The sequence below is a fragment of the Opisthorchis viverrini genome (assembly GCF_000715545.1).
Source record: "Opisthorchis viverrini unplaced genomic scaffold opera_v5_83, whole genome shotgun sequence".
NCBI lineage: Eukaryota > Metazoa > Platyhelminthes > Trematoda > Opisthorchiida > Opisthorchiidae > Opisthorchis > Opisthorchis viverrini.
The window spans coordinates 1,397,898-1,422,816 of NW_008751739.1; the positions used below are offsets into that span (position 1 = coordinate 1,397,898).

At 43.3% G+C, this 24,919-nt stretch overlaps 1 protein-coding gene across 1 annotated transcript; it reads left to right on the top strand.

The window, feature by feature from the left end:
- Positions 1 to 1,360: 1,360 nt before the first annotated feature.
- T265_04815 (hypothetical protein) lies at positions 1,361 to 12,588 on the top strand (the record flags this gene model as incomplete). Its single annotated transcript, XM_009169653.1, has 7 exons — positions 1,361 to 1,384; positions 1,692 to 1,862; positions 4,327 to 4,425; positions 5,323 to 5,376; positions 6,021 to 6,133; positions 12,283 to 12,402; positions 12,423 to 12,588. 7 exons carry the CDS (start codon positions 1,361 to 1,363, stop codon positions 12,586 to 12,588), a joined length of 747 nt encoding a protein of 248 aa, XP_009167917.1.
- Positions 12,589 to 24,919: the final 12,331 nt, after the last annotated feature.

Genomic DNA, 24,919 nt, shown 5'->3' on the forward strand with positions numbered 1-24,919 from the left:
AAAACGCAAAAATTTTGGCCCACGGAGGCACGCGACACGGAAGAGAATTTCTGTAAGCATGGTACTCCACGGCGGATTCGATCAACCGGTGCATCGAACTTGATCCAATTTACGCACCTCTACGTGCGAAAGACCAACATCTCAACCGGAACACTCAAGGAGGACCGAATATTGGATTCACAAACAAAGAAACAAGAAACTTCTCGGAGTCAAATCAATAGAGGTCACAAGACGGAACTCGGAAGGACAAAGGTCACTCCAACATTGACCAAACTAGCACGGCGAGGGACTGCCAAGCTCAAAGGTCACGTTGGCATCAGCGAATGAGGACAACAGTTCAACCAATAGAACCGCCCGACCGAACAACTAATCGCGGTCAGAGGTCATCCCCGGCCACCAGCACGTACATTAACACAAACGTAACGCTACTCAAGGCACAACCACTAACACGCCGCTACGCGCAACTTCGCTCCCAATAACGCACTGATGATGTCACCTCAATGAAACGTTTGCAATCAAATTACCCAGATCAGCGAACAAGCCAACGATCATCTACACTACCTGAGCTACCGACATTTTCCTCTCTAGGAAAGAAATATCTCTCCACTGGTGTAGTTCCAGTGAATGATAGATGAGACTCAAATTGGGGCTACACACAGGATCGGAGCAGCTATCGATCAGTGGGAATCAGCCAACTGGAAAGGACTTACTTCTATATCCGGCTTTCTAACAAATATTTTCAGCGTATGTGAGTAGTAATCTAGCGCCTCCTAGGTTTTGTTCGGAAGGTACAAATCCAGACAGGTGAAATAGTAAATTCGCTACAGGTGATAGGTCTATTAACATTTCGATGTTCTCATAACTCACCAAAGTAAGACAGGCTAATGGGGTGGTTTCACTCGTAAATCACCATCTTCTGTGGCCACAAAACCAACTCCGTTTCAGACCAGCTCCAAATTATGGTGCTCGCTACTTTCAGACGACACATTCAAAAGCTGGTCACCCCAAGACGTGCCTTTTTATTCCGGTAATCCAAGATTAGACAATTTTCCTACCGCCCCCACCTATTCCCTCGAGAATAAGGTGAATCCGAATTCCACTTCTTTACAGCTATTGGCAAGAAACCGAAGACAATATTTCGTTTGTCTGGAACTCCAAAACAAGACAACTTTTCTAGACCACGCTTTGAGAAACAGAAACCAGTGCTGCGTGATGAACATAACTGGCATTATTTCCTCGCTGATCCAAGCTAGATTTTTTTTGTGATGTGGACAAGCACAATTTTTATTGTCTTCATCAGATGGAAAGCGACTCCTCGGTTTTCAATTTGTTTCGAAGAAAGCAAGACTAATTAAAAAGCATGGCTTCTATCAGGCAAATTCTGGTCAGTGTTGGGATTTATGACTGACATTGCCACCATAATCCAATGGATGTTGGAGCGCCTAACTTAATAGAAAAGTACCGTTTACATGAGTTATAGCTGATGAAATGATTCCCCTTTGAATAAACGTTTTTACGTTTTTTGGGATAGTATTCCTATCACCTGGAAAACTGTGTGCAAAGTAAGTTCGTTATATTGTATTACTTGTTACCGAAAGTCATTCGGTTCTGATCCTTACTAGCTACGCGTAACACTGCAGATTAATCGCCACGCAAGGTTTCGCTCTAATTGTCTGGGGCTACCGTACTAGACGTCATCATCACCAGGTTACAGAAATCGTTCAGCTGTAACACCCTTTCGGTGTCTAGCTGCCATGCCACCAGAAGGAAACATGTGGGCAATAATACTGCCAGGTTGCCCAAGTCTAGACAGGGGACGTCGAGAGGCAGAGGTCGGATTCGAACCACAGACCCTCCAGTCAGTAATTTCGCACTCTAATCAATGATCCATCTCACCCTGTTGCCCTTATGGACTCCCACAGAAAAATACCTAGGAGTTTGGAGTCCACTAGCTGACTACCAAAATAATCCAACACGACAAATTCCCATACTCCCCAATTTTTTACCCAAATGCACCCAAAGGTGGTGCGTCATCTTGTTGCAACCATGATTAATCGATTGCGCCATCCACCTTCAATTGTGGTACTAGGTGGTTCTGAAACTGTCGGTTGTAGGAGGAACGTGAAGAAAAATGGGGAATAATGTAGAAACACTACTTAAGAGTTGAGTTACTTGTGAAAAAGGAAATACCAATGATCTTTCTTTCGGAGGAGTCCTACCCAACCACAATTATTGTACTGTGTTGGAGCAAAAGTCACTTTACCGACCGGTATAAAACTCAACACAAAAATAGGGTTTGGATGATTTAGCGTGTAAGTGAAATACTGTTTCACCCATAAAACAGACAGTAATTATTTCAATACCAACATACATTAGATCCAAAAAGCAAATCGCCTTTCGGAATCATCAATCCGTATGTATTTCACCGTATTTCACCGAAGCGGTAGTGTCTGTTTTCTACAAAAATTTGTGAATGTTGAGCAATTCTATGTGCAGTGCCTATGGAACTCTGATTTCTCGAGTAACCCAGCAGGCACAGAATTTATCCGTCAATTTGTGAGGTCTGCCGGTCCCGTTAGCATCACCCACGTCCCCATTCCTCGAGAATTCATCCCAATATCAGCACGTACCCGCCTGGTATTAACCGAAGACCAGCGTACAAGGCACTGAATCATCGCGGAGTAGCCTTCATATCCACACTCTCAGCAGAGAAGAATAACACACAAGCGGTGAACACTAGCCCCATAGGCCTGATTCAACACAAACGGTTAAAGCCAACAGAGTTGCCTTCAATTATACTACTGTAGGAATGAACAGGTGCTGCAACTACCGCGCAGAACGGTTCACTGTCCCACTAATGATCGCCTTAACATGCTGGGAAGTTTCAAGATATTCAAACGGGTCCAGCTATCCTGAACTTGTGTTGACACAGCTTTCGTTCCTAATGGCTAGATGCATTGTGCATTCCGTAGAACGGAATTATGGTGAGGCGTGGTATGTCTTCCGAATTGAATGAAATGATCCGGAGTGAAAAGATGATGCCCTAATGTGATCAGATGTCACAACAGGGAGCTGAGTTTAGGAGCGTGAGGTATTCTCAGTTGGTCAGTTAGAAAGCGTGATAGGATCAGACTAGCCAGCCATGTCGTACATGGAGACTAAACACAGTGAGGGTGATGTGGATGCTATTAAATTACATGACCCCCAAAATCAAAAACGAAACCGGAAAAAAGATTGAGTAGCAAGAACGTAAATAGTTGTGGGTACACACAGCAACTCAACGGTCCTCGGGAAAGATCACCATGGACAGTTTCCCATGCTCTATCAGGAACTTACGTAAGAGGGACGTCGAAAGTTATGGCTTATCCGTCAGTTCCCGTTTGCCCAGGCACTTGCATTCGTAGGCCTCCAGCATTCGCCCCTAGAACCTCTGTGTTGCATCTGTTTTCTGTCCCTGCTCCAGCGCCTAGTGTCGGAAAAACTCACCAATGTGGAACACCATAGCTTTATTAAGAACATGCGAGCGCGAAAGTACAACGGCCCAAAGTCATTATATTGAAGGACACTGTCTGACCTTTCTCACGCTGTCTGGCTGTGATGAAAGATAGTCTCGCGCTACATATTGAAGGCGTTGTCTGACCTTGATCGAACGCTGTCCCACGCTGTCTGACTTTGATTCAGGGCTGTCTGGTCGGCGTCAGGTAGAGTTCTGGGTCTCGGTAGATCCTGGGCATCCTGTGGTTACTTTCAGGAGTCTGACCTTTCTGATCTCAGCAGCAGTTAATTACGTTGTAGCCTTCAACCTACTGAATAAAAGTCACTAGCTGCTTTTTTTCCACCCTACGCCCACTTCGTGTGTTATTCTAGGGCTGTAAAAAATCCCTTCCAACTTAGGCAGCTGTTCAGCTTTCGTGCAGTCAAACCCCGACACTTCTAGGTGATCGTAAACCATAGTGTTGGAGAGACAAAGTAGCGTTTCCCTCGTGATTAGGTATAGAAAGTACTGCATACCCACATCGTATCCGTCGAGAATCCAAAACTGATCGATAAGCCATTGTTACCCATCTAGTATAGTACGGAACTCAATTAAGGCCCTTGATTGAAATCAGTTGGAGTCATTTGAACCCAACCGACAGGTTTCATCTTCATCATTTTTGAGATCATTTCGCTATTACACGGTCCAGCTATTTGCATTTTAACTCCTGGAGTGCAGATGCGGTGAAAAAACGGCAAAAAAGTTTACTTACCGCATGGACGTAAAACACTACTCATAAGGTTACTGGAATTCTTCGACCGGTTTCGCCTTTCTTGGAACCCATCAAATAGGCGCAGTCCCCGAGTCTCCGTCAACCTTATGTTCTAGTTGAATCCAAGTTGCGCGAAATTAGCGAACTGCACTCATTTGCAAACAAATTTGGGTTCCAGGTGAGTCTCTCACAAAACCATTTTGTTTGCAAATGGGTGTATTTCGCTAATTTACTTACCACATTTTGGCGAACTGCATTCAGTATCATACACGTGCTCACCTATAGGATCTCAACTGGAAGTTTTTTAGCAACGATGCCAAAATTTAAGGCCAACGAATAGCATGTATATCCTGCCCTCAAGTTGATTACCACAACATGGAGGTCAATATGCTCGTCGCTTGAGCTGTCCGAAAACTGGAAATTCAGGGGATCGATTTGGATGGAAAGTACATGTGCAGTTTAGATTGTGAGTGAGCATAGCAACGCACGAAAAACAACCGAGACTATCTGGGATGAAAAATGTCCAAGGAAATTTCTAATTTCCGGACACATTATTCCGAGGTTGCTGTTATGCGTCTCGGTACAAAAACCTGCGCTTTAACAAATCGCCGTTTGAAAGTACACGACTGCATTGCATATCCTTAATAAGTTCAGCATACTGATGATTGACTGAAACGTGGATTGTACTTTTATTTCTACTTATTCAGATTCCAACTAACACCAAACCAACCGACCGATTGAACATTGGTTTGTAAAACGATGGATTTCTCATCTAAGGACAGGCGAAACCAGCATTAGACGATAGACTGAATCAAATAAACTGCTCTATTTGCGGTCACCTCGTCTTAACCATCCTTTTCCTATGATGGCGCAAAAACTCTGGTCATTATGCAAAAAGAGTAGATTCACTATTTTTGAGTTTTGTTCTTTTACCAACATTTTTTCTGGTTCTCATGGTTTAGTTTCACAGCTGGCTTGCTGTACAGGTGAACTAGCCAGCGAAATGAATGTTTATTGGTGGTTGTCGTAAGTCAGTGGCTGAAAATGTTCCTAACGGGCGTTTCTTCCTTTTCAGGTGGCTACGGTAACAAGCGCAGCATCTAAGACTACCTGCGATCGACGCTCTAGGGTACGTCAAAATATCCTGTCAGTTTTACATTCAGAGTTGTTTCAGAAGACACTCAGTATAACCTTTTCTACCACTTGTCTGCTGTTAAATTCCTAGAGGAACTGCCTGACACATTTCGTGATGGTGGGACTAGGCTACTACAAAACTTAGAATTCTTGAGCCCCATAGTATTGCTTTGTGACGATGGGAATGGGGCACACGATGACTTACACCCGGTGTTCTGGATTCACCTTTTCTTCAAATAAGCTCGCAGAAATGCCACGAGAGTGACCAGATGATGAATTCATCCGTTTCCTCGATGGAGCCACATTCGAAGTGGTTAGTATCTTTGTATTTCTATGAAAATGCTTCAGTAGTACTGGTCTCTGATACGAAATAACTACTTAGTTAGTCGAACTGGCTAAGTTTTCGTAAAACTTGGTTATCTGTCGCACCGGAAAAATCTCATTTAATTGCTGAAAGGATGGCACTTCTGTACTCACCGCGAATGTGAAACGAGTCTCCCTAATAGGAGATAATGAGAGAGTGGCCCATGCACAAGAAACATTGCCTACTTATGTCGAGAGCAACAGTTGAGCAGCGAATTACTGACAGATGGCATCAGCATTCTCCTGAGTGCAGTGTTTGGTACCTTCGGTACCTAGCTGCTTTGCCGTACAAACGAAGCACGAGGTCTTAAACACTGTCAAGTTGTCCAAGCCAGTACAGGGGCAGTAGAAGTGCTGAGGTTGGCTTCGAACCACGGACCTTCTTGTCAGTAAGTTGGGCAGCTAAACTGCTGAACTACCTCGGCTAGTGCAATACATAGGGACTAACCACTAATGGCTGGGATTCAGCGTGCCAGTTTGGTAGGTGTTGACTTACCGAGACTTCCTTGGAGGTGACGAAGAAGGGGCACGTACCTGGTTGAAGGAACTTCATAAAATGCTCCATAATTAAAGCCCATGGTGTGCAAGTTTTCTATCAAACAGACATCAGACTGCAATTTGGCTATCCCAACTTGTGTTTTTCACTTGCGTTTCACCAGATCTACATGATTATCCATACACTGAAAATTCTGATCAGGGGATTTACTCTAAGGGATATTAAGAAAGGAAATGAAAAGAGACAAACAAAGCGTACGTTTCAGTGGTAGGTATGAGTAGCAAAAATTTACTGTGATTATTTGCTATTAAGGAGAATGTTGGTAGTTTGGGTGGTGTGGATGGTAGTTGCTTTTATTACTGAGCTGTGCGATTCGATCGCAAACATTTGATCATCAATCGAGGTGGCATCATTTGTGCGTATTTAGGGAGCGTATCTATGGGCAGTGGTTGTGCTGTGAATGTGACTACCATCAGAGGGAAGAGGACAAATAAATTGTTCTCCTCTGGGTTTCTAAAAGTTCCTTTCCACAGTAAAGTCGATTGAGTTCTTTTTCACCTACAATCACAATAGGTCCTACGTAAGGTAATATCTGCCTCTTAGATAGACGGGGTGTTTCCTTCAAAGAAGCGAAGAATATAAATCAAGGGTTCAACCTCGACAAATACACTCAGTTGCAAATCAATTTGGTTTTCACTCTCTGCGATGTTCTTCAACTGAACGTGCTGAACAAGAGTTTTCAGCACATTCAGTTGAAGAACGAGAGATTCATTTCTGGGCACAGATGGCATGTTTCATCAATTTAAAGCCTCAGTGAACCCGAAAACGTGAAACTAAAATAGAACAGGTTACGTGCCTCCAATCTCTAGCTAGAATTAGCTAACAACCAAAAAAGAAACTAACTGTGTGGTTCTGTAACAACGTCCGAAAGTGTTTCTTTTCCATGTGTTCATAAACTTTATTGAATGATATCCGTGGGGACCGACAGATGATTAGAGCAGTACCAGAGACACTGACCGATTTCGCATGACCGTTGGCTTCTGGCTAAAGGCTAATGAAAACACACTCTTGCGTGATGCATCCCCCATGCAAATCATGCTGCCAGGCCTGGAACCGAGCTGTCTGCTTCCTGATATGTTCACGTCAGTCGTCGATGAGTGTGGTGGGTCTTACTTCCAGTTATCCCTAGACGGTAATTGTCAAAATTAATAATAACCCTTGTATCTCAGTATAATATATCGCATGCTCTTTTCCTGGATTCGATTCGGACTATGAGAATCGACTTTTCGCATTTCGTTTTATCTCAGTGTGTTTTACAGTCTTATACTATTCCAGTATGGTAACAACATCCACTTGTTGAGTTACAACAGACGATGTAAGTTGTCTTCAACAACTTTGCGTCACCAGAACTATGCTGATGATCAGGCGGACTTTTAATTGCACTGTCATAGTTGGTATAATCACTCATCACGGGACATCTGGGACAGATGGACCAAAAGTTAATCGCTTCCTGCATTCCGCTAGGACGGCAGACCAGACTGCTTTTGTTGTCAAATGCAGTTAAAATGTGGGCGAAACCTTCATTAGGTGAAGTGTTGATGAACTGATTCAATCAGGTTTTGCTCCTCACGACGGGCCTACCGCATCGGTAGACTACCTGGTCAAGTCAGCTGGGGGCTGTTTATAACAGTTAACTAAGTGAACTTGTTCGGGTCAATTGCTACCCCGACTGAAGACAGTTGGAAAAAGTAGATGTTCACGGCCAATTGCGAATCGCAAAACATCTGGATCAATGACTGATAGCAGGAATTACGATCAATGCCAATTGATTCCATTCGTAGTTATTCTCATTGTCCCAGATTGTGAACGAATTAGTTGCGTTTCATTTGATTGACCAGGAAATTCCGGTTGAAGTTGATATATTTGTACTACCTGACATCCAGGCTAAGCCGCTTAGACGGCATCCTAATTTCCAGGCTGACAATCGGCAGATCGATTCAGAGGTTCCGGCTAACAGAAGGCGCACTGGAAATTTCGATTAATCCAAAAGTACGGAATGACGAATGGGTAAGACTTGCAGGTGAACATACATATCATTATGGCTGAATCTGAAAAAATAAGTTTGTTACATTTAAAGAGAAGGTGCTTCGGAAGATGAATCAATGAAATTCAGTGAGGGATTCTTTTTGGTAGACGGACAGTAAGAATCGTTCATGGCGAGGATTTTTAATAATCTTACATGGAATAATTCAAGATAGCAAAAAACTAACAAAAGACCGCCTAGTGCCAAGAAAGTCATGTTTGATCAATGAGAATCTTCTGAAAGTGATCGTGAACTTAAAACGGAGATATGTCGCTATATGCCATGTGCTCGAATCCTAATCGTTTCCTCTATGTGGAACCTGAATATGTCTCTGATTGACCGTCAGCTTAATGGACCGTCGCAGCCAAACGCTATTTGAACGATATAAAAACGTACGAACAATGTGGCTAACCAAAATCATCAAAATGTCCTGTCCAGAGTATCTCTCAAATCTGCTCTCACTGGTGCCTGTTGACTCGCTTGTTAGAGCAAAACCGTTCCTTGGTACATTCTTGTCACGGATTCATCAGCGTGTAAGTTTTAAAAAGCTTCGAGGGAAACGGAGCGTGTTAGGCACGTTTTAAAAGAAAGATGATGAATTTTGCCCAACCCACTGATGTCTAAGTATCTTAATCCATCACGAGAACCATAAATTATTATGGTGATCCTGATGTTTATGACCGCATTTTCCCGTACGAGGTCCAGCTCATTCACTAACGCCTCGTGAGGAGCCGCATATCATCGTTGTTTGTCGTGGGAAATTCCGCTGTGTTGAGTTAAAGTTTACAATTTCTTAACCAAAACTGCAACTCTAAATGTGTGTGGGTGCTTTGATAAGCACTCAATGCGAGTGCCAACTTGTTAAGCAAGAAAAAAAACGTGTACATAGTACACTACTCATTAAGTTGCGGAAAATTCTTCGACAACTCACGACCGGTTTCGTCTTTCTTGTGTCTCATCGGGTTTCCGAGTTTCTGCCAACTTTTTGCTCTACTTGAATACCGTACCGACTGAAACATAAGGCGGCCTGGCTCAGTACATTCAGTTGCTTAAAGCATCATAAACGAGAGATTTGGCTGGGTTACAAGTGAGTCTAAAAAAAAAAATTTATTTGCAAATGAGTGTGTTTCGCTAGCGTTAGAAAGAGATATTTTCTCTTTTTCGTCCGACCGCTTCTCGCCCGTTTTTCTACCATTCTTTTTTGGTTAATTACGGTTGGAAAATCCGGTAACTGCAGAGAAATGATGCAAAGTGAAAAGTATACATCAGCTCATCTTTACCTACAACGTGCTGCGCATAACCTGTCGAGCACACGTGTTGAGAGGAACAAATCAGTCGGGAAAATCAAACGCACTCTTGAAATCAAGGATCACCAACATTGTGTCGCGCCTACACGCGTGTCATTGCATTAACATGTGACAGAATGTGAAGGTGTGATCCATAAAACTCCTTTGCGGTTGGAATCCTGCATACTGTTCTCAGGGCCGGTCTTCACGAGCATTCGTAAGAGGACGTCAAATATGCGATGAAAAATTCTGGTTACGGTGGCGGTCTAGGTAATTCCTCCGTGGTGCACCACTCACTGTAGTCACATTTTTTGAAAATGTGCGCCACAATCGATCCATCTCCGTTGGTTCGGACGATCGTATTCGCAAAGCTGGAAATAAATAAGTCAAACAAACAGTGACTGAGGATTTCACCTCTATGTTTGAACAGAGCGTGTGGGAGTTCGTCGGGTTCATCAGCTCGGTGACGATTGAGGGATGAAAGGCACCCGCTTATCCCCGAGATTCTCGAAGTTTCCAAGCTCACTGTCCTGGGTTGCATTGAAGGTCGTAAGTCCAGCTGATCAACTGCAGGTGGATAGTTAAATTCAGGAACTCTCTCAATGGGAAAAGGCGAGTCGGTGTCATCAGTGAGTGCTTCACTCACTGGGGGCATCTTTCGGCCATTCGCACATATTAATAGGAACAGTTTACATACATTCCCAAACTATTGTCCACCCTGATCAGCCCTCCTTTGTTCTTCTTCTTGTTCTTTTTCTTTTAAGAAAGACTATGTACCCAGTATTTCCACCGTTTAAGTGCACAATTTTCATTCGTTAACGCGGAGCACCACTTCATTTGTAAACTTCATTATGTGCCCCCAAATTTTGTTTTCCTGTCTGCAAGTTTAGCCAGCTCGAGTCTAATTTGAGAGTTTATATGATCAGCAATCCGGTCTAGTTCCTTCGTCTAAGCTACGTGTAAAACAGCTGGAATCAGTAGTCATTCATGGTATCAGTACCTCTGCTACATGCCTCATCTCAATCGACACTCGACAAGGCAACACTTCGTTTGCAGCAGAACTACAAGGTTTTCCTGCCTAATTCTCACAAAGACGCTCAAATTGTGTTGATGGATAGATCGGACTATATTTGATGAGCTGAATACCACCCTCTCAGACGGATCCAAATTTAGGAAAACTGAAAGTGAGAAAGACAAGCTGCAGGTGATCCATTTCCCAGGAAGCATCAGTACCAACACTTTTAAACGTTTTCGTCCCATCGCTGCAAAAATTCTCTGGATGTGTGGTTTTCCAAAAGAGCGTAAACCCGATCTACTTTTCATGCCCAACTTTGCAGTTCTGATCATTCTTATCGTGCCCCGGTTAAAAGGCTCACTAATCTTCTAAATTCAATCAGGAGAGAAACAGTGATGCAGGGAGCCCGAGAGATAGTTTTGAGTTCGTTTATCAGGTTGTAGATCTGAAGATCGACAGATATTATCTATTCTCTCTGGATGTCAAGTAATTTTCTGCTGACGTACCGCCTATGCAGAAAATAGATTACTTTCGTGGCTTGATTGAGTGCAATGACAGCCAAGGAAATCTCGAACCTTAGGGAACTACTGCTACTTTGTGCCGTCCATTTCAAATAGAAGAATTAATCAGCATTAGAGCAGGTTTTCCGTCAATTCTCCTTTACGTCCAGTTTTGGCAGATCTTTTCATTAGCAAACATGAAAGTAAAAAACTAAGCATGCTCAATATGCAGTTTACACTGTATTGTTACTATATGAACGGAATCTCCGTACTGTCAGTACACAGACATGTTTTACTGATAGATCAGTTAGTTTAGTTAATAACAAACATCAACTTTCCTTTTGAACAAAAGGTGGATGGACATTTAAGTTTCCCGATATCAGTATTCGAAAGAAGACAATGGACCCAAAGAGCACAACGTACATTTCGGTAGGTCTGTTCCGTTTGCGATGAACTAAAACTTCAGCAAAGATGTGCCCCTGTAACTCTTCAAAGGAGCGAGAAAACCTGTCTAGAAGTAACGTGTGATTTCTGATCTTGCTGAAAACTCTTCCACAGCCCATGACTGGTTTCGTTCTTCTTGGATCTCATCAGGTAGGCGTGGTCCGGAGTTGCCACCAATTTGATGTAGTCTTTGAACCCAAATTGGACTAAGCTCCCCAAATATCCTCATTTGTATGTGAAATCGGTATTACAAGAGATTCAACTGAATCCAGCTAAAACCGGTCGTGGGCTGTCGAGAATTTTCGAGCTGAGTGTCACGCCTAGACAATGTATTGTGGTACCCCGAATATCGTACCAAATGAAGCACTAGAAGATCTGGTGTGGCGCATTCAGTTGAAGAAGACCGTCATAAATGAGAGATTAAGTTTGATTCAACTGAGTCTCCCGTTAACACCAGAATAGTACGGAAAATGGAGTATTCGAGGAACACGAGTTCTTAGGACGCACGTCCTTGCGGAATGGATATTCTGAACAGCTGTTGCTCAAAACTATACGACCTATGGAGCACAAAACTAATTAATGTCTACTTAGGAAAACTTGCATCTACGTGTGACTCATATTCAGAAGGTACTCAGTTGCTTAACTGGTTTGCAGAAGGCCTTGAAATTCTGTCGATATGACCAACATAACGACTAGTCTGTGCTTGAGTTACAGTTCCATTTCCTTTCAAAGGAATCTACCACCAGCTTCTGTGTGCACCCGTTTGTATACTCACACAAGACGTCATGCGTTGGTCGTACCGCAAGACTTTTGTCGGATAGAATATAACAACGCGTTCCCGTCTCCCTGAGTAGTGGCTGGAAGGAACTGGGCTTAGGTGAAACTGCATCATATTTGGCCGAAACCAGTGTGTTGACACCAGCATACCGATTTAATAAACCAGGTACCCCTGAAACGGTCACTATTGGTACGATCCAGGCTACTATCGATCGCAGAGGCGAGTGGAATTCGACTGCATGACCCTCAACTTTACGTCCAAAAGAAACCCGTTTGACGCCTGAACTTGAGCTGACCTGCGAAAAATCCAGTCCCACAGTCTCGTATAGCACTGATGTCACCCACCTGACCCCTTGACCTTTGTAAGCCCCATTCAACATCCCTGTCCTTAACGTTCACTTTCTTTCTTTAAATGGTATGTACCAGTGATTTCCACACCACCTTTGCACGTGACTCGTGTTAGCTTACGAACTTGTGGTGAATTAGCCAAGAGGACCAGTCAGAGTAAACAAGTTTTCTTTCGTTTATTCATGAATTCCGGTGGTATCTTCAGTCACAAGAATATCACTCGCTTCCCTCCTACATGGACTCGGCCGAGAGGTTAGGAGGATTCTTCATTGTGATAGACAGAACGCGCGTATGCGTGTACTTCAATGAGTATACGGTCCTTACTGAATACAGGAGTTTGGTGAACAATACTGCCATACATCGAAAAGTGAGGCGACCATTCGCTATTCGGATGCAGTGGAACCATGTATCCTTCCCTGCCGGAGATCACTGAAAGGAACCTAGTGTTGAAATTTTGATGGAGGTGTCTACAGTAACACTGTCCAGGTGATAAAGTCCTTACACCAACTCTGCGTTCTGACTTTATCGGGCACATTTAAGCTCTAAGAAATTTCAAGACGTATGTGTAGCTCGCGAACTCTTATGGAGATTACAGTACACCGTGAACTAGTGTCTGCTACATACATAAAAACCTGCATTTTGTAACGGACGAAAAGACGTCACTTTACTTCTAAGATATGCGGAATGAGACTTTTATCAGACTTTATCCAATGTGGCCCGAATATACCAGATTACCGGTAAATATAGCCAGAAATATGGCTACAAACAAAAAAAGCTATACAGCTGTGAAACTTTGAGCCACAATGGAAATCATGCAAATCAAGGCAACCAAAGAACCAATGGGATCACAGAAAGAAATCTGCCAAAGGTACAAGGTTATTCAGCCAGCCAATCAAGTGGAACGAAATCAAACCATAAAACAAGGAGGTAACGGCTCAGTCACAACGAAGGAACAGAACCGCTGAATTGAGTGCACTCAACGAACCAACCGGATGCAAAGAACTTAGATCATAGCGCAACTCAGATTCCATGTAGACAACACACTACTGGGAAGCCACCTGGGGAGCAACCAAACACTTTAGAGCTATTAACCCCTGTTTGGAAGTCGTATAAGAGCATCAACGTCGTCAGTCGTAAGAACCGCATACTTGTCGTACAGTGGTCACGGTTGCCACAGTTTTGTTCGCCGATGATTTGGAGAGGTGGGGTAGATAGCTGCACATTGAAGGTGGCAGCCGATACAATTGACCTGTTGTTAGTGGACTTTCCATTGGGGGGGGGGTTGGTAGGAGAGCTATTAATTGAAGACAACAGCTTGAATGCCTGAGCGGCATCGAGGACGTGACTGGACCACGTCTGACAATGTCCCAAAGACGGGACACGCCGATGGTTAAAGTTTCCTATAAGAACTGGCAGAAGAGGAGGGATCACCCGTTCTACCCCGCACATGTCGATTAGTGATGGCGAGCAGACTAAAAACCAAGCAGCTTACTCAAGCTATCTACCTTCCTAACTTCGCCAATAGGCAACTTTATGCCCAGCCGAGGGATTTGCGTTGAATGGGATCCGTGGATGGTAAAGACACTTGGTTCGACAAAGATCCATTCCGGTCGATGGGGACTCAAGGTTCAGGGCAGATAACGTATTGGCAGAAGTTGGCCAACTTTTCGAGCGTGCAAAAACCACACACACACACACACACACACACACACACACACACACACACACACACACACACACACACACACACACACACACACACACACACACACACACACACACACACACACACACACACACACACACACACACACACACACACACACACACACACACACACACACACACACACACACACACACACACACACACACACACACACACACACACACACACACACACACACACACACACACACACACACACACACACACACACACACACACACACACACACACACACACACACACACACACACACACACACACACACACACACACACACACACACACACACACACACACACACACACACACACACACACACACACACACACACACACACACACACACACACACACACACACACACACACACACACACACACACACACACACACACACACACACACACACACACACACACACACACACACACACACACACACACACACACACACACACTGAACAGACATCACTATTGGTCCTTGAATGCCGTTGAAAATTGTGGCAATACCGCTACTGCTCTTCCCTACACTGTGCATTCTATATTCCTATACATTATCTCATGCACCACCTCATGTGCCTTGTACTTTCTCCACATAAATGAGAATCAGACTTCAATCCGTGTCTGAATTCTTTGACAATCCATTGCATGGTTTGTCAAATTTGTCATCAAAAGGTAGACATTCCACATCATTCACTAGTTGTCATGTCCACCAGATGACCAGAAGATCCGTCGGGTCAAAGGTCAAACCACGATCCATCGTGGTCAATAGCCATCCCTGTGTCAGATATCGTCCATCGAACCGAACCAGTCAACCTCTTCTAAATATCATTGTACTACAAAAAACCTGAGGATTTTAACAAGAGAGTATGTTTAAACCAGCCCCGATTGTGTGCACAAAATCAGTTCAAGCAAGCGACCTATCTACTTTGGCGCTGGCCAGGGAATCGGTCAAGTATCTACCCAAAATTGCTTATACTTGTTTTGCTTATAAAAATCGGCCATTTTACGTCTGCGACTGGAGAGAGGAAAAAAGCGTTAACATGTCTTCCTAGAACAACAAAAGCGCCTGCTTCCTTAAAAATCCTCTGGTATGCAAAACATGAATTAGGTATTAGGTGTAATGTATAAACCTTGTGAAAATCACCCATTCGGATTAAATTATCTAATCTACTGTGTGGAAGAAAGAAAGCGTTCAGCTGTAGCACCCTTCCGGTGCCTAGCTGCCATACCACCCAAAGGAAGCACGAGGGCTGGGATACTGTCAGGTTGCCCAAGCCTAGACAGGGGAAGTCGAGTGGTGGAGGTCGGACCTTCCGGTCAGTAAATTCGTGCTCTAACCACTTGGGCCATCTCGCCAATGGAAACGCTAGCCATCGATTCGCTTGGGAGTGAACCTGGAGTTTTCTCAGACGAGGTTGCACACAGCAAATTTTTTAACGTCCTTCCTGTTATATTCATTGGTACAATCACCACCAGTGTCGAATTTTCCGCATGTCTGCACTGATTCTACCAAGATCCGCAAGATCGGATGCAACCTCTCGAGGACGTACCAGATAGTAAGCGATTCACCTGTTCCATGCTGGGTAGGTTCACGCTCTCATGCTCCAGTTACTTTCGAGCAAACGAAGTAGGTCACGTTATCACAGCAGAAGGAGTGTACCATATATAGCGTTTCGATGTCTCTCATCACGCAAGACTCAGTCTGCCTCTGCTATGTCTGAATAGGTAGTTTTCTCGGATATTTTGCACTGACTGGATGAAAATACTGGACTTTCACATTCTTAAATTGAAATGGATGGGTTGCCTGATCACAGAAACGAGAGGTGGGCTGATATTCTCGTCATGTCCACTTAGCTGAACTGTTCAGAGAATCATTTCTGCCTACGAACACAAAAATTCATGTTACGGAGCAGACAAGGAATCATCAACTCAATTAATGTACCTAGAAAAAAAGGGATTCTGCTGTAGCCTATCATGTCTAACCGCTTTCTCCCGATCCGGAGTTCTCGTGTCAGAAAAATACTTGCCAACACAGAACACAACAGCTTTATTGCTAACAAGCGAGTGCAGCCCTCACAAGAAACCTCGATCAAGGCTGTTGCTGAAATGACAGACCGACCCAGATGCCTGTCGGCTTTCCTATTGAGATTTTTCTGGAGTTTGAGGGTCTCATTAGAGTCCGGGCATTCTGAGATTAAAATCAGGTATCTGACCTTCCTGATAGTTAACTTTGAAGCGTCCTTGATTATAAATAGTCGTATAGTCAAGAAATAGAGTAACGTGTTATTTTGCCAGTTTCATAAATCATACTCCAATGTGGGTTTCTTGCTTGACATGGCATACCAAGCGTAGTAACCATCAGCAGCAATACATACGGCTGTGAACTTTGTGACTCTGCTTGGCCGTGTTCATTCGTTAGGTTTCCACTTCACGTAGATAATATTCTAGACAAACCATTTCATAAGGACAATTTCCCGAAGGCACAACTCCCCTTGGTATGTAAAATTTCTTTCTGGTTATATGAATTATATTGATAGCCTTCGCTAGTTGGCCCGTGTTTCCTTGTTTATTTCGGTCTTCTGAGAACGGACAAAAGCGTGGTTACTGAACGAATATGGGGATCAAATGAAATATAATGGACACTATTCCTTAATGTCGCGTATGGTCCTTGTCGATTCCTGATTCCACTCTGGAACTCAGGCTTGTTTATTCTTCAGTTTGGCACGCTAGCTGTACACCCGAATGGTGTTATAGCTCAACGGCAATTGTTCACTACTTACTCAATCATACTACTTTTGTCTATTATTGCTTATCGTTTATTATGATTTGTTAGTATTGCACAAACTGAAAAATGACGTTTCCTGGTGCAAGTCCTTCTTCAGTTGAAGTAATTCAGCTGTAGCATACTTTCGGTGCCCAAGCGCCACCAGAAGGAAGCACGAGGGCCGGGATACTGCCGGGTTGCCTAGACAGGGGAAGTTGGGAGGTCGAGGTCTGGTTCGAACCACGGACCTTCTGGTCTATATATTCGCGCTTTAACCACTGAGCTGTCTTGTCCCCTGCATTCGATTTAGAACATCATAAGCAACAGATTCAAATGGATTTCTTGTGGATACTAAATACGTATTTCTCGCTATCTGCTTGAAAATACTTATTTTACAGACGTGTGATTGTGTGACCATGTCAGGAACAAACTAGTCTGATTTTCAAAACAGGGGAGCGAGGCTGAAAAAGGTTACAAAAATGATGTGACGGTGTCCTTCGAAAGCTCTCATTACGAAGGAACGAAATATATATCCATTATTCCATACCATGGACTATAAGTGGTATACTTTTCATGCCACACTCAGTGGGTTGTTAGTTGGAAGCCTTGGAGATGTTCGAGAGGAACTGTAGAATTCCATCCTCATGTCGGGGAGATCAGTCTATTCCACCAAGCCCTGAAGAATCGCTCATATCTTTCGTCAAGCTTCGAATCACCAACAGTATTGACCTCACAGAATTGTAGGATTCCATCCTCATGTCGGGGGGATCAGTCTATTCCACCAAGTCCTGAAGAATCGCTCATATCTTTCGTCACGCTTCGAATCACCAACAGTATTGACCTCACAAGCACCTAGAGAAATTTGAACTATTTCTTCTCGAAAAAGAGTTGGAATACTCTACAATTTAGCCATGGGCAAGTGACCCTTCGTTTGGTTTTTATCGGACCTTCGAGTAATCACTCCTTAACTGGATGTACAATTTGGCCTATGAGATGTTTTCTTGAGCAGACTAGTCAAGAATACTGAGTGAAGAAATATTTATGCCCCTGATGAAATCCCGACCTTCACCAACCAAATCTGAAACTGAGTGTAAATTTCCAATTGATTTCCTAGTGCAACCCAAGCCTATTTAGTAAGATTTCTACCAATGAATTCAACATGAGAGAAGAAATTCTCATCTTGAACGGAACTAAACGGAATCAAATCACCCTCACTAACTAAGATGCCTCAGTTTTGTTTTCTTATTGTTTCGTTTAAATCCAATGTACTTTTCAAGCTACATTGTTGTTGTTGTATTCCAAGTGTTCTCAGATAACCTACACCGTTGCAACGGTTATGAGTTTTCGATTGGAAAATAGTTCCGCTTGGAATTGTTGTTGTTTGTTCGCCGTTTGTCAACTCAAACAGCCCAGCATGGACTGACAAAAATGCCGAGGCAAATCTTGTAGAGTGCAGCTTTAGGAGAAATATACGGGTGCAAACAAGTCCTCACAAACAAACGGAACTTAAACACCTTGGATTAAAATGCTACAGCATGAGTGCGAATTTCGTAAACTCAGCAATTTGTCTTGACCGAAACCCAGTGGTTATCTGTTCAGGTTGTTGCAGGTGGAATTCGGAGCAACTTAATTGATGCACCCAAAAGTGTTCCCCGTAGGCTGACTGTTTTACTTATTTGGGTAACGTTTTCGTACAAGTTTGATTAACTCGTCGCTGTCGTTGGTTCTAAACAAACTACGACACCTTGAGTATTTAGTTGAACAACTCTGACTGGTCACCAATCACCGGAGTGCAATCAAATTTAGTCAATATCCGGTTCAAACCACATCGCGTTCGACTGGAATTCTGTAGTGGTGGACTTGTGGTTTCGGTGACTAAGAGCCTCAGACTGGTAAACACTCTGGTATATCCAGTCAAGAACGAAGACGGTTGTACATGTTTGTCTGAGTTATCTGAGATCCGGTTACATCTTTAAGTGTCTCTTACTCTTTGAACTCCTCAGTAAGTGGGAGGAATCGAAAGAATAAGTCGTTCCACCGAATCCATAATCTTAAAGCCTAATCCGCAGAGCTTAATCCCTCAGAGTTATCTTCCCGTTTGATTCTTTCTAGGGCATTCAAATGCCTTTGTTGTCCACATCCAAGACTAGAATCTAAAGATGATCAGCTGATTACTATTGCCAGCGAGGGACCCGTGCCATTCAAGTTTTTCTTACCTTAATTCCCCCCCCCCACACACACACCCACTGTTTTAAGCATTATAGCAAACGGGTATTCATTCTATCGAGGATTAGTTAATCAAAAGTTTCAAAAGTTTCGCCTCTTCAAAATAGGTGAACTACACCGATGTCCAAATTTGGTAACAAGTCAGACTCAGAAGCTTTGGTGGATACACAATACTAACATACAGACTTTGTATAAGGCCCTAAAAACACGTATATTTAAGGACTTGGAGTAGCCGAAATAAAGAGATAATCAAACACAAGATGAGTTAGAAAGCGCGCTTCTAGTACAAGTTGATATGGGCTGTTAGTAATGTAGAACGTCTACCCTGTAAGCCAAAAGCTTCCATTCTCCAATCGGGAACATCTGAGAAGAAACGCCATGATCACCTGAGAAGCCATGGGCTAGTTAGTGGCGTTTCGGAGCCAGAGTGGATAGTAAATTGTATTCCGTTCTTCACAAATTACTTAAAATTTCCTCAGCAAATCCAGCAGATAAATACAAGGACATATAGTGAAGCTGCTCGTACTATAAGCTGCCTGTTAGCCATTGGTTGTATGTCCAGAGGTTACTCTTGTTTATTGTTCTGTCAGACACTGAAGTGCAAAATTTTGTCCTTTAACTGCCCAACTCTCTAAGCACTGTACGGTAATTCCAATCTTGGACAGAATCACAGCAGTGCGTATCTCAAGGACCTACCTTTCGACTATTGGATGAAGAGTGAAGTATTCTGTCACCAGCGGCCGATCGGTAATGTGATTAACCCGCACTTAGGATATGGCGCAATTCATCATTCAGTTAACTGCATCGCGTGGTCACTGGATCCTTGATTGATGATGGCGGCAGGTTCACTCGTCGCGCGAATTATTATTTCTTCTGAGCTACTTCAAATTTTTTGTTAGTTTGACGGAATGTGGGATCTTCGATTAAAATTTCTTCTCTCACTTAGGGAGCCCATCAAAGAGTAGCTGCGTGACAAGAAAACTTGAATGAAGGATAAGCGGCGCCATGAAAGTTAATGGCGTTACTGATCAGCCACCCGTGGCACAACGGCCGAATCTCCAAATACTAGCTGGGAGGTCTCGAATTCCATTCTGGAGATTCGCGAGATGTGCTGATTAGGGATGAAATTGTTGTGATGAGCTTCCAACCTCCAATAAATTGATTTTACTTGCAGAGAAAATTCTGAAGTTTTTACATCTCCCCGCAATATTAAAGGAAAAAAGTGTTTCGGCTGGGATATGCTAACTTAGATGAGGTACGAACACTGCTACTGAGGTGAGTAGACGTGGCTAAAAAGCTCTATTCCTCTCCCATTGTAAGGAAGACTGGTTTAGGCCTTCACACCTTAAAAATAATAATAATAAAAGAGAAAAATTCACCATTAGTGTTCTGTCTCACTGGCTTTTACAGGCGTTCGAATAAATTGATTTTGCTGATCACACGACGCCTCATAACAGCTTCTAACGCCCCCACAGAAGAACTAAGATTTCATTAAACAATCCTCTCAGACTTGTGGCTGATCTACTTTGTCTCAAAAATTAGCGACCATTCGGATGGTTGGGTTCGACACTTGAGACAAACCAAATCCACTTCAGACCTTGCATATTTCACAAACACACCAACACTTTCACAATCAGTCATGACTAAAATTTTGGAACTCAGATCCCAGATCCTCAGCGAAAACCGTGAATCAGCACAAGTGCATGGGGTTGCAAGTGCATATCTGGCGGACGGCGTAATAAGCAGTTGTCGCACCACTGTTTTGGTCACGTGTTTGCTTAGCACTAACTACTAAATATGGTAGGGGAAGGAACAACAATGCCCTAATCCTCCAACTGCACCCTCCGTGAAGAATTCACCAAAATGTACCTCCTAGAATGCAACATTTTGTTCTGGTCGCGCCTGGAATCAAACTGGTAGCAAAGTCCAACGAGTAGTTTTAACTTGGACGACTTCGAATTAATAACTTGGATAGATGCCGGTTGATAAAAAACAATGTGTAATCACACGGTTTTGTTTGGTAGCGTTCAAGCTAAAAACGAGTCTGGAGGATCATCATCCTGGGCAACCGAGCGAGACGAACGTGCTTCCACCTTTTTAGAATGCAAACGATGAAGAACTCTGTTAGCAGTAGTTTTAATTTCTGGTTACACAGCAACATACAGAACGAGTGTGCTGGATGTGCTTGATAATGATTCCATTTTCCACGTTTCTGAGTCAACTGAGCTGCTGCTGTATGGACGAACCGTGGCGTTCGTTCAACCACGTGCTCGGAGAAGCGTCCGTATGTCCTTTCGTCTCTCAAGTGTCAAATCAAGTTCATAGTCCTCCTCCAAGGAGCTAATATCCAAGTTTCTTGCCCATTACAGTCTAAAATCTAGCTTCTAGCAAAATTATCGGGCGTTTCTGTTGACGTTGTCAAACACATCCACAACTGTGCTGATAGAAAATTCACTCGTCCGCAAAAGCATGTGTTGGTACTGTCTCTGACACAAGTAGACAAACCAGCACACAAGTCTATGCTGAATACTTGTACGATCAGCCAAAAGAGCTTCGCCCATGGTCGGCTGACTACACAGGTTAGTTTCAGTTTAAACTGATCGATATCTCTTTCCAGTATTTATTTGCATCACTGAAACGACAGCGAGGTTTGGCCGCAGAGCACTCCCGTGCAATCGGGAATTTGCGTCAAAAGAAACAACAATTTTCCCTTCAGCTTCATTAGGGCTTCAGTATAGTAATCAATAGAAAAGAAGTTTGTATCAAGAGCATCGGCATTGTTCTGTCGATTAGAAAGAGTTTTGAGGATAACAGTTGGAGAGAATTTTTCAGGAATCCCTAACTAAAAAATTACCATGTGACCCTGAGGTCCATTGTAAACAACAGAGCGGTACGATTGCTTCCTAAAAGAGAGAAGCGCCCACGATTCACAAAGGTGGCATTCAACCCAGGTCTGTTGGGTGTATACAACCCGCCCACTGTGAGGTTACTCGCTGGCTTGTGGAGCTCCAGGACCTATTCGAAAACCTCTAGCTCTCTGGTCATCCAAAGGTCCCATTGCCCTCTGTGACAACCGGAAAGGTGTTTTGATGAGATCAGAGAATATGTCCCCCATCCTCAATGACTCGCTTTTTTACAAACGTGCCAACAGACCCGTAACGTCTCATGCAATTAGATTTTGGGTCACGATCTTAGGATAGATCTCTTAGTTTATCTTTTATCAAGAACACTAGTACTCAACGTACAGAAAATGTAAGGTTTGACCAGATGGCCGTTGATTCTCTCACTGAGCTTAGCAATTGGCTCGCAAACGTTTCGTTTCCGGTCGAGGAGACATCGTCAGTGCGCAGTTGAGTGGGTACTTTCTCCTTACCTAGCTGTGTTTACCTAATTTTCGAAGAGTATCTAATATCATCTAGTGACTGGCTAGTAGGTTTATACGTTCCTTGTAATATTTTTAGCCCGTTTTCAATTTGTACTACCTTGTGGTCCGTGTAGCTCATATTCTATCGGTCTCTTGGATAGCTCCCTTAAGGCATTTTAAAGCGGTATTTGATTGGCTTGTTTCCCGTTTGGTATGTGTTGTGGTCCTTCTCCCTTAAACATGGTTGGTCTTGATAGCTATTCCCATTTCGTTCAGTCTGATCATCTTTGTCTCATCTTCTTGAGTTTAAGTTTCCACTCTAGCGTAGTTTTTTCCTTTCTAGTCTTAGCCCATTTGGCTGCGCTTGGATGGCCAAGTTGATACCTCCCTTTGTTGAGTCGCTCTTCATCCTTCTTCGACTTATCGGTTTGATGCTAGTCCAGGAAAGTAGATTAATTCCTTCGATCCTTAGTTTTGGTTTGTCTGCCTCTTCTATACTGGTTCACTCCAGTTGCTACTGGCCTAGGTCGGAGAGTAAAGAGGAGAGGGAGAAAGAGAAGAGTGAGAATAAATCGCGTCTTTTGGTTTGTGCTCGTGCGTTGTGAAAGAAATGCCTGTCCGACGTAGTTTTTGTCCTCAGTCTCCGCAATGAATCTTCTATACGACATTGGTGCTCAACATTGTTCTCAGTCATCCCTTAGGCTTTTACAGTGTTCTCCATGGGGTGCTTGCACTTTGTGGGCCAAGGTTGTGCTATACTTTCGTAGCAGTCGTGCAGTCGTTTCCTGAATGAATTTGATTCATAGAAGTGTAACTTATTTGTCTTCTCCTGATGCTGTTGGTTTGGTCAAATCGGGTTTTGTGAGAGCTCACCAGATAAAGTTTCTGGGGCACTCATTTCGCTGAAAAGCTTTGAATGACTGTCTGTCTCCTCTGACTTACGTTTGCAGTGAGCTTGAATACGCTTGAAAAGGGCCCGGACGCAGCTTCGCTTGTGACATTTAGGACGATCGCTATTGTAGCTGAGAATTTGGTCTGTGCGCCTTGCTCCTCTGCCTGCAGTTGTCCATTTGGCAATCCTGTGATGAGAACATCTAAAAATTCCAGTTTCGATCGATTGGTTTTTCCACCAAACATCGTCAAAAACGCTAATTAGCAGTTAATTTGTTTGTTGCAATTCACTTTTTTTATGACGAAAAGGTGTTGTCCACGTAGTGGGTCCATATTTTTGGGTTTATGTCCGGAAGTTCAATTCGTTCCAATTTCTGCGTCAAAATTTCTGCAATAAATCCCGAAATTGGAGATCACACTGATATTCCACTTTCAGTTGTTCATATTAGTCTCCGTTGAATTTAAAATATGTGATCAGGCATAAGTTGAAGAATTTTCAGAATTCTTTTCTTTATTTCAGTACGCCAGTTCGGTCAGTTGGTTTGGTGACGTTTGTCAGGTCTAAAGACATGAACAATAAGTTTATACCAAAAGAAATCATCTCTCCATCCTCTCAAAGTTTATATTCATGTTTCCCCAAGAATTGCCCCGCATTGTTGGCTGAGTGTTGTGACCCACTGAAGAGATATTTCAGTGTTCCCCACAGTTCTCTTTACAGGTTTTAAGTTGGATATCCAAGGAGTGGTAAGATTGATCGTAGTGGTGTTGTCTCTTTATAAAGTTTCGGGAGTCCATAGAGACTGGGAATGGCCGAGTTCTGAGCTCTCATTTTTCAGTACGCTTCTCTTACGATTCTTTGAAGCTCTCAGAGGTTCTCCATGTCTATATTGTCTTTGTTAGCAAGTATTGTACAGTGGTACATAGTCGTGCCATTCAATAGGGCTTTCGTTTTATTGATATATTCCATGTCTGTCCATGGTGACCGTCAGGTGTCCCGTGTCAGTCTGTAGAGTGGACTGTCTCGTCTTTCTTTGACTTGTTCATTGTTTTCTTTTCCTTGTTTAACAAAGCACTGAATGCTTTGTTGTCTGTGATGTCTGGTGATTCCGCCCAGTGTCCTCATCAAGTTTAATTTTTTTCATTGCTATACGTTTGTAATGCACTACAAATAAATAAGCTGAAAATTTGTTGACAGCCCACGACCGGTTTCGCCCTTCTTGGGGCTCATCATGTAGGTGCAGTCCCCGGGCTTCC